At 50.9% G+C, this 10,340-nt stretch overlaps 1 protein-coding gene across 1 annotated transcript in view; it reads right to left on the reverse strand.

The window, feature by feature from the left end:
• The window catches only part of NR2F1 (nuclear receptor subfamily 2 group F member 1), a 77,974-nt gene extending 73,391 nt beyond the window's left edge, over positions 1–4,583 (reverse strand). Inside the window, exons 1-2 of the mRNA XM_066339556.1 lie at positions 3,777–4,583; positions 5–487 (exon numbers count right to left, since the gene is read on the reverse strand). Coding sequence (XP_066195653.1) covers positions 5–487; positions 3,777–4,227 — 934 coding nt within the window. The 5' untranslated portion in view covers positions 4,228–4,583. The remainder of the gene's footprint in view (positions 1–4; positions 488–3,776) is intronic.
• Positions 4,584–10,340: the final 5,757 nt, after the last annotated feature.

The following is a 10,340-nucleotide window of genomic DNA, read 5'->3' on the forward strand; positions in this document are numbered from 1 at the left end:
CCGCAATCGACGTGCAGCGCCTTCAGCTTCTCCACCTGTTCCTGGAAGATGCGGATGTGGTCCATGAAGGCGACAACGCGGTCGGCCGACATGGGGGAGGCGTGGAGGCCGGCGGCGGCCAGGAGAGGGGCCACATGGAGGGGCATGGAGCACTGGGCAGCATTAAGGACGAAGAGCTCGCTCCAGGTGAGCCGCAGCAATGCCACCTGGTCGGTGATCTGCAGGTCGGGGAAGAAGGGGATGTTGCGGGCCCACTCGACGGCGCTGAAGAGCAGACGGGCGGCCAGCTCGCAGATGTTCTCGATGCCCATGATGTTGTTGGGCTGCATGCACTGGCTGCCGTAGCGGGAGGTAGGGTAGGGCTCGGCCCGCAGCAGGAGGGAGATGTATCCCGAGAGATAGCAGTGCCCGTTCAGGGGATCGCCGTTGGTCAGCGCGTACTGGCCGGGGTTGGGTTGGGTGGGCGGCATTCTTCCTCGCTGAACCGCTGACAAAAAGAAGGAGAGAAGGAGAGGAAATGTGCATCCAGGAGGCTCGCAAGCATCGCCCCGGCGGCGCTGCCAACCAGCCGGAGACAATGCCGGGCTTCTTCCCCTCCCCGCCACGGCCTCCCCCCCGGCACACGCACAGGCACGGACAGACAGAGGCATGCGGAGCCGGACAGCTGCCGCCGACCTGCACTGCGCCCCTCGCCCGGCCCCTGCATCGGCCCCGGCCCCGACCCCTGCTCAGGCAGCCTCAGCCCAGCGGCAGCCAAGCGCGTTCCGCTCCCCCCACCCTCGACCACAAAGCAGACAGGCTTCACAAAATAAACAGATTAAAAAGAAAGGGAAAAAAAAAAAAAAAAAGCCAAGGCAAACAAGACAAATCCGCACACAACCCCCTCTTCCCCCCTCCCCTCTCGTAACAAAAGAAAGCCCCGCAAGAAAAAAAAAAAGAAAAAAAAAATCGTCCGGGTGCTGAGAAAGTAGAGTTAAAAATCACAGCCAAATGTAAAAAATGTAGCCAAGCTCTGTTGTGAATCCCAGCCTATTGCTCTGATATCACTGCAATTTACAAGTAAACTGTTGTGTTGCCTTTTAGAATAAAATATTAAATAAAATATTAAATAAAATAAAACCAAATGCGTCCATATTCTTCAAAAATACCTCGTTGTTACCCTTCAAGCTGGAACAGGTCACTGCTTTCCAGCTCCCCACTGCTAACTTTATTACAGAACCAGCTTTCCATAGAGCCCCCCCTCCCCCGCCCAGCAAAGTTTTCCCTGCTAAAAGGAAGAGAAAGGTTAAATATCATCAAGGGAAAGGGGGAAATAAAACAAAAGTGTCCGAACTTACAATAGCCAAACATTCGTGGAAAAAAAAGGGGACGATGTAATTATTATCTTTGGTGAGCTGTTGCCACTGCAAAAGCCTGCAGTCAGCGTTGCACAGTGAATGCACAAGCTTGCAACTGCAAAAACACTGGATTCATTAACCATCTCCACACAGAGCGTAAGCATGCCTCGAGTTCCGAAAGCTGACCGAAGTTGGGGGGTTTTTGTGGCTTTTTTTTTTTTTTTTTTCCCGCCTGTGTTTTACTCCATCAGTGCCAGCGTTTGCAGCCGCTTGCCATGTAAACAAAATGTAACTTCAGAGGAAGATACGGCTACTCAGGCTTGTACCCTGCACACACAGACACACACCCGCACAACCGCACACGTTTGCTGGCACACACCCGCCCATGCAATCACTCATGTTTCCGGCGTGCCACATTTTTCTCAACTTTCTCTTTTCTTCCCCAACGAGCCGCCCGGGCCAGACCTCTGTCCTGCTGCCGTCCAGCCTACCTCTCCCTCTTCAATCCACTTGCAAACTTGGCAGATATTTTTCATTTAACTGCGTGCACAATTCTCACTTTTTTGTTTGTTTATTTTTTCTCCTCCATCCTTAAAAAAAATTTTTTTTTGCTTGCCTCCACTCTCCCAGGTGCCCCTCAACAGCCCCTGCAGCTACCAATAAAGCCATCGTATCTGTGAGCTCCTTCAGATCTGGAGCAGCCTAATCCAATTCCTTTTCTTGTGGCATATAAGATCTAGTTTTAAAATCCCTGCTCCATAAAATCAACTATTTCGCTGATGTTACATCTTTAGAGCATCTTTAACGACAGTCACAGGGTAAACTTTAAACCGAGAGAACATGTTTCGAGAAGAAAGGAGGGCAGGAAATCTCTCTGCACGAGAATGAGTCTGAACGCAAGGAAAACCACAGGCAACTTTTGGAAAGGAGGAGAAAAAAAAAATAGGAGAGCAGTTGGAAATATGGGGACCCCGCTGCCAGATGCAGGCTACGGATGCTGTGAAAATGAGAAGAACTGGTAAAGGGGTTATAAACCGACATTTGTATGAAGAGTTTAAGGAGAGGGTGGAGTTTGATGAAGAAATAAAATGAGCAGAACACTAAAAACTAAAAAAAAAAAAAAAAAAAAAAACAAAAACCACACACACAAAAACCCAAAAAACAAAAAACAAAACAAACGCCCAAAACACAAACAAACAAAAAAAAAACCAACAAAAACCCCCCCAAAAACAACAATAACAACGAAAGAAAGAAAGAAAGAAAGAAATGACAGAAAGAAAGAAAGAAAGAAAGAAAGAAAGAAAGAAAGAAAGAAAGAAAGAAAGAAAGAAAGAAAGAAAGAAAGAAAGAAAGAAAGAAAGGACAGAAGTACTGAAACAAGGTTCAGTCACAAACTTTCCTTTGAAAACATGGAATGAAAACAAGGCCAAATCTCGCACAGAAGCACACCCCGGGGCACCGGGAAGCACAAGGAAGCGGAGATAGAGTAGCACGTTTCCTCCCTTTTTCCTTTTTTTTTTTTTTTTTTTTTTTTTTTTTTTTTTCTTTTCCACTTTTCTCCCTTCCATCTTTTTCACACTCATTCCTCATTCTCTAATTACAGGTCTTTCATTTTCTTTCTTGAAAAAATGAGCCTAAGAGATGAATCTACCGAGAAGTACCGCAGGTTTAAAAAGAAATGATGGGGTGGAAAGGGGGTGGGGAGGGGTGAGGGGGAAGGAAGCTGAATGGAATCACATCTCGTACGGGAGAAAGATGTATCTCCCCCCACCCTTCGGTCTCATGCCAACAATAGACAAAACCACATCTAAAACACGCACACGCACACACGGATACACGCGCTCGCAAGGGGAAGTGGGGATAGCGGCTAAATGATAAATATTTATCAAGCGATTGTAATAATACTAGTAATAATAATAATAATAATAATAATAATAATAATAATAAATAATTCTTTGCACAATTATCAGGAAAGGGAAGAAAGTGGCAGTGCCGGAGAAGGGGGTGGGGAGGAGCGGGAGGGAGGGCAGGAGGCACAAACCGAAAAGCAAAAGAAAACACCACCAACCACCATCGACAATAACAACAGAACCTGGTGCAAAGCTGCCAGATGGAGTGCAGGCAGAGGAAGAGATTGACGTGTGCATGGAAATATATAGAGAGTCCTGGATTGCTACGAAGAGCCGTAAATATATGTATATATACATATATATATGTGTGTGCATTTATTTTTACATATTTATATTTATATGTGTGTGTATTTGCACGCCGCGAGCGTGCGAGTGTGTATATCTATATCTATATATGTATATGCATATAGGTGCGGGTGTGTGCGCGTACGGACAGGCAGACACAGACAGACGGAGAGCCCTCGCACACTCACGCCTGCACAGCCACGGGGAGAGGGGAGCGATAGCATAGTAGGGAAGAAATATTCACCTTCCCGCCTCATGCCCACTTTGAGGCACTTCTTGAGGCGGCAGTACTGGCACTGGTTGCGGTGGTGCTGGTCGATGGGACAGTTCCTGTTGGCGCGGCATGTGTAAGTTAAGTTCCTGCGGACGCTCCTCTTGAAGAAACTTTTGCAGCCCTCGCAGGTGAACTGGCCGTAGTGCTTGCCGCTGGACTTGTCCCCGCACACCACACATTCGATGTGTTGCTGGCTCTGCCCCGAGCCCTGCTGGCCCGCTCCCTTGTCTCCGGCCGTGCCCGGCGTGGAGGGGGGTCCCGGCTGGCTGGGGGTCTGCGGGGTGTGTGGGGTGGCCGAACTCCCCTGCTGCTGGGGCTGCTGCTCCCGGGCTGGCTGCGTCGCGGCGGGGTTGGGGCCGCTCGGAGTGCCCCCGGCCACGTCTTCCTGCGGATCTCGCCAGCTGCTAACTACCATTGCCATATCTCGGGCCCAAAAAAGTGCTGGGGAGCGGCGCGTCTCGCTGCGGGCTGCCGGGGAGTGAGGCGGGGGGCGGGGAGGTGGCGGCCGCCCGGGCGCTGGGGGCGAGCGGAGAGCGAGGGGACCCTTGCTGCCGCCTGCCTCCGCCTCGGCTGCCGCCGCCGCTGCCCTGCTGCCGCCGCCGCTGCTGCCGGCTGGAGCCGCTCCTGCCGTTTTCTTTATTTTATTTATTTTTCGCCGCCGAGAGCCCCCCTCCTCTCGCTCTTGCTAATTTTTTTTTAGAGAGGGGGAGGGGGCGACGGAGGATTTTCTCCCTCTTTCCCCCCCCTTCCCTTTCCTTTTCCTCCCTTCCTTTTCCTTTCCTTTCCTTCCCTGCCTTTTCCAGCGCTCCCCCCCTCTTTAAAATACCCCCACCTGACCGCTTCCCCCCTCTGCTCCCGCTCTCCCCGGCTCTCACTGCCTCTCCTCGCCCTCCCCCCCCCCCCCCCCCCCGCCGCCACTTCAAGTTGCAAAATCAGAAACGGCAAACAAGGCTGTCGGGAGAGGCATTCAGGAGAGTAACACGCCGGACACGCACACGCAGGCAGACACGCGCGCGAACGCCCGGCACACGGCTCCCCACTCGCGCACACGCACACACGCACGGGCACAGGCACACGCGGTCCGGGCGCTACGAGCGCGAAGGATGTGCAGGCATAGAGGAAGCCGCGGCGCCGCCGAGGAGGAGGAGGAGGAAAAGGAGGAGGAGGTGGAGGAGGAGGAGGGGAAGGAAGAGGAGGAGGAGGTCGCCGCTCGCCGCTCGCCGCCGCCGGGGCTCGGCCGCCGCCGCTCCCGCGGAGGCTGCTGTCGCCGCCGCTGTCGCCGCCGCCGGTGCCGGTGTGGGCTCTCGGGGAGGCGGGAGGTCGAGAGAGGAGCCGCTCGCCGGCGATCAGAGTATGGAGGTGTCCGGGGGCCAGGTCCAGGGCAGGGCGCCGTCAGCCATTCAGGGCGGCGGAGCCGGGGAGCGCGGCGGAGGCGGGCGGGGAGCTGAGGCAGTTTGATCTCCTGTCGCGGCGGCGGCGGGGAAGGAGGAGGAGGAGGAGGTTGCCGGTCGCTGCTCTTTCTCTCCCGAGCTGCTCTCTCTCGCTCTCTGTCTCTCTCGCTCTCTCGCGCTCTCTCTCGCTTTTTTTTTTTTTTTTTTTTTTTTTTTTTTTTTTTTTTTTTTTTTTTAAATCGCAGAAAAAATCGGATGTGACTAAATTCGTAGAGGAGACGAATTCACGGCGAAGTGTAAAAATAGAGAACGGGAATAATAATGACACTTGCAGGAAAAAGAGAGATCCAAAGTAGGTCGGTAAATAGATCCTCTTCTTTTCCTCTTTCTTGCCTTTTCCGTCTTCTTCTCCTGTGAGAGCGCACGATACTGGTTGCGAGGAAAAAAAAAGAAGAAAATCGGTGGAAATCGCCCCCCAAATTTTTTTTTGTTTGTTTGTTTAGTTGCCTAAAAAAAGTATTTCATGTAAAAAAGTCATCACCCAGAAGAGAAGCCCTCCCCCAAAATAAAAAAATAGGCAAGAATGGTCAAAATAATAGCGGTATTAAGATGTGAACGCGTTCTCTCTCTCTCTCTCTCCGGACTTTCCCCCTCCCCCCTGTTTCTCTCTCTCTGCTTTCCCCTTTTTTCCTTTCTTTCTTTCCGAGTTTTTTTTTTTTTTTTTTTTTTTTTTTTTTCAGTTTCACCTCTCTCCTCTTCTCCTGCAGGAATGAAGCGAAAGACACAAGGAGGAAGGGTGGAAAAAAGAAGAAAAGGAAGGAGAAGAGGGAGATGAAGGGGGGGGGGCACACAACTAATAGAATATGCAAGAAAGGGAAGGGGGGGGGAGAGGGAGAGAGGGGGAGAGAGGGAGAGAGGGGGAGAGAGGGAGAGAGAGGGAGAGAGAGAGACCCAAAAAATGAATGCGTTTAAACGGGAAGCCTAGCCGAGCAATGTTTCCGAAAGGGGGATCTGCGCGAATGTCTGTATATAGTGAACTTTGACACTACTATTGAAACTGACACGTTTCTATGGAGATCGCTGCCTTATATGGAGCTCGTGTCAAGGAGCCAAGAGAAGGGCTGCTGGCAACTGATAATCAAAGGCGACTGACTGGTCAGAGCCCTGAACTGGGGGGAGAGAAAATGGGAGGCTAAGGTTAGCCAAGCCTCCTTCACTCCATTGGTTATCCCCCGAACTCCCACCCCCCCTCACCCCCACCCCCCCAGCGCTCTTCCCCCCTCTTTCTTTCTTTCTTTCATTTTTTTTTTTTAATTTTTTTTTAATTTTTTATTTTTTAATTCTCCTCTACCTACTGACTGGGATGGGGAAGGGAGGGGAGAAGGGAGGGGGGAGGAAGGGAGGGAGGGAGAAGGGGAGGGCGAAGGGTAGAGAGAGGCAGAGGAGATTCTTCTGACAAGCACAATTTATATTGAGACTCCCCTGTGCTGCTATTTACTTTGAGACCTGATTAGTATGGGTCGTCTACGGCCCTCCTACCCCCCCCCCCCCCCACCCCGTCACATACATGGCCAGAGGAGGATGCACTGCGATAGGCAGAAAGATGCAATTAAAAGGGCACGATATAGGCTCCCTGTGAAAAGTTGGTGTGGGGTTTTCAGGATTTTTTTCGCCTACAGATCTGAAATAGGGATTTGTCTCCGGCTTTCCCATTGCAAAAGCCACTCCAGGGGTTTAATGATGGAGAAGGAAACACTCGCGCTGCACGGAGGAGCAGGCGCCCGTATATATGCACCCTTGCACACACACGCGCTGGAGTCCACACACATATCCAAATCCCCATATGTTCCCATCCCACTTCGGGCTATTTTGCAGCCTGTCCCTCGTCCCTCACCCCTCATTTCTCACTTAACGTATCCCCCCGCAGCCCCCCCCAGGGCTCCACGCCTCTCGCCGGTGCTTCACCCCTACCCTTTAATATTATTTTGGGGGTGTGTGAGCAGTCAGAACAACCCCAAACGCCCTGCACGCAATGCCCACCCCCTCGCTCCCCTTCCCCCGGATCCCCTGATCTCCCGAAGTGAGTTGCTCCACGCAGGCAGGGGGGATGCTCGGAGGGGCGGTGGAGTGTCGCTCCCCCTCCTTCCCCTGCGCTCCCCTCCGCGCCCCGGTGCGGCCTCGGCCCCGGAGAGCAGGAATCGCTGGCTCCGGCTGCCATCTAGTGGGCACGGAGCCGTCGGCCGGGGGAGCCCGGGAAGCGGGGGGCTCCACGCCTGTCTGCGGCCTTCCAGCCCTCTCTCGATCTTTACAAAAAAACCCCAAACAAAACCAAACCAAATCAAACCAAAACAAAAAACCCACAAACAAACAAACAAAACCCCCCAAAACAAACACAAACAAACAAACAAAACCCCAAAACAACATCACCAAACAAACAAAAAAAAAGAATTTTCCTTTTTTTAACCTGAATAGAAAACTGCTCAGAGGAGAAGACCCTCTTCTTTTCAATTTTGATTTTCGATCTCTCTCGAAAGTCTGCCTTATCAGCAGCAGCTTCCCTTTTGTCAGCGGTCTGAAATTTGCCTTGGGTTCGAAAGACTGCATGTGACAAAGAAGAAACAGACTGTAAAAACCGAACACCTCCCTCCCTCAACAAAAAATCCTACCAAAACTAGTAACCCAGAGCCCTCTACTCGGCACCATACCCTTCTCTTAGCTCCCATAAAAGTTGATAGTCAGATTAGAAGCTGGATGGAAAACCTGCTGAAGGAAAGGGAATGAAATGAGTGTCAGAAGTTTTATTGTTATTATTTATTTTCGTAAAGTAATGTTGCTTTAATTAAAAGTAAAGAGAAAAAGAATAAGCCCCTCAACTTTGATGTATAGTGATCACGATATTTTTTTTCTTTCCCTGTCAACTCTGAAATCTGAGGCTGGGAGCCGCCTGAAGAAAAGGTTCCTTCATCATTTCTAAGATCAGAATAAACGCTTGATTTTGTCCCTAAATAATGAAGAGATTTTCAATGAGTCCCTTGGCCAAGCCGTCTCTGTTGTACATTGCATTGATAAAAAGGATGTTATTGACTATGCAACAGTAGGCTTCTTTCCTCTCTCTCACTCTTTCCAAATAAAGTCTCCGTCCTGTCTCTTGGTCAGTGAAAAGGTGAAACGAATAAGATTAAATAGGACAAAAAAGCAAGCTCCGTATGTATATCATCTAGATTTTACTCCCCAGACTGTGAAGAGACAGGGACTAAAAGAGGCAGAGCAAGGGGGGGGGGGGGGGGGGGAGAGAGAGAGAGAGAGAGAGAGAGAGAGAGAGGGGGAGAGAGGGAGAGAGAGACACAGACACAGACACAGAGGCAGAAAGACTGAGAGAAGGTGGACGGACCCAGCAGCCGCAGAGCCCGGCTCCTCCCGGACCGGGCACCTTGCCGACGGCCCCGACTCCTCGGGCCACCCCAGGCAAGTAGCCGCTTCCTTCCTCGTGGTTTCGGGGCAGAGGGAGGGGAGCAGGGCCGCGACACTCGGCAGGGAGACCTTCCCCAATCCTGCACCCCCTCCCTCCCCGGGCCACCTCCTCCCCTTGGCGTCATTGTATTTGGGCATCTCGTTACTTGGGAGGGGTGAGAGGCGCCTAGTCCTCATTCTGTCCGAGGTTTTTTCTCCCTCCTCCCCTCCGTTCTCCTTTCCCCCTATCGAAACCTGTGTGGGAAGTTCCGCTGCTCATGCCCCCACATAACACGCGTGTCTCACAGGGTGAGACCCACGCGGCTTACGGCCGGCACCCACCTCACGTCCCAGGGCCAGCTGCAGCGGCAAGGCGCCGGGCTTGGGGACGTGCAAGCATTCCAGCCTTCTTCTCTTTCACCTGCTTTGTTTGTTATTTGATCACCTAATGAAAAGATCGATGGCAGCTTGTTTATCTGGGTGATAGTGTCAACAGATTACAGGGGCCGTAATCAGATGTTTCCCAGCCGGGCTGGGCACAATTGTCATACAGAGAGAGTCTAAACATGCTCAGACTGCGCTGGTCTGGGCTGCGGGGCTTGTGCGGTAGGGAGAATCTTTTTCTCTTCGTCTGGCTGGAAACGCTTGGTGGTTTTCATTCGCTCCGAGCTGACAGAAAGCAGCTTTTAAACGTGGCTTGTAGAAATAGCCGATAGGTGAAGGGCCGGTGAAGTTTGCGGGAGTCCCGAGGAAAAACCCATCTCCGACGTCCCGTGGCTGTGCAGCAATATGTTGGGGAGGGGAGACAGGACTCTGGGCATCCATTAGTAAAAGTCTCATGCCTGGGTTGGTCAGGTTAAAGCACAATTCAGTCGACGAGAGGCATTTCCTCTCCTCGACAAATTACAGGGACACTTTAAAACGGCCACAACTCACATTTAATTGGGAAATGAGCTTTGATTTCCTTTTTAACCTCTGTGGATCTGGAATGTGTAAAGGAAGCGGAGCTGGGAACGTGAAGACTTAATTTTCCTTCTGTTGCACTAGGCGCTACTTTCCCCAGGCCAGGGTCCAGGCTCTGATCTGAAGGTGGAAGAGTTTTGGGAGGCTTTAAGTGCTGGATTTGGTGGTTTTAATTTGTTTGTTTGTTTGTTTGTTTGTTTGGGTTTTTTTCCTCCTTTCTGTGTCTCTCTTCTCCTCCCTCGTGTAACCCAACCCAGAACGGCACTGGTTCCTCTCTCTTCCCCTGCAGAAAGGAAAAGTTCCTCTGGAGATTACTGGTGACAACTTTTACAGGCTGTTTCTGGTGGGGAGGGAGGCAGGTTGAGGGGTTAAAATATAATATAGCACCTAGTTGAAATTATTAACAATACCCAGTTGGTGATATTAATAGCATTTTGTCAATGGCCAGGCTGCATGTAATTGAGGGGCTCGGATACATAACCTGTGTTTTCCTAAACATGTAAGTGCCTTCTTCACCTGCCAAGCTGCATAAGGCACTACACACACACATTCATTTAAAAAAGTACTCATACACATGGGGATGTACATACATATACACACATACAAATGCACACACCTAAAGGGTGGGATAGATGGAAGGTATTATGCACACACTTACACAGGGTGCAGTGAACAGCTTTGACCTGCAAAAAAAAAAAAAAAAGTCATTCTTGCTTTTAATTTTTACTGT

The sequence above is a fragment of the Sylvia atricapilla genome, chromosome Z (genome assembly GCF_009819655.1).
Source record: "Sylvia atricapilla isolate bSylAtr1 chromosome Z, bSylAtr1.pri, whole genome shotgun sequence".
NCBI lineage: Eukaryota > Metazoa > Chordata > Aves > Passeriformes > Sylviidae > Sylvia > Sylvia atricapilla.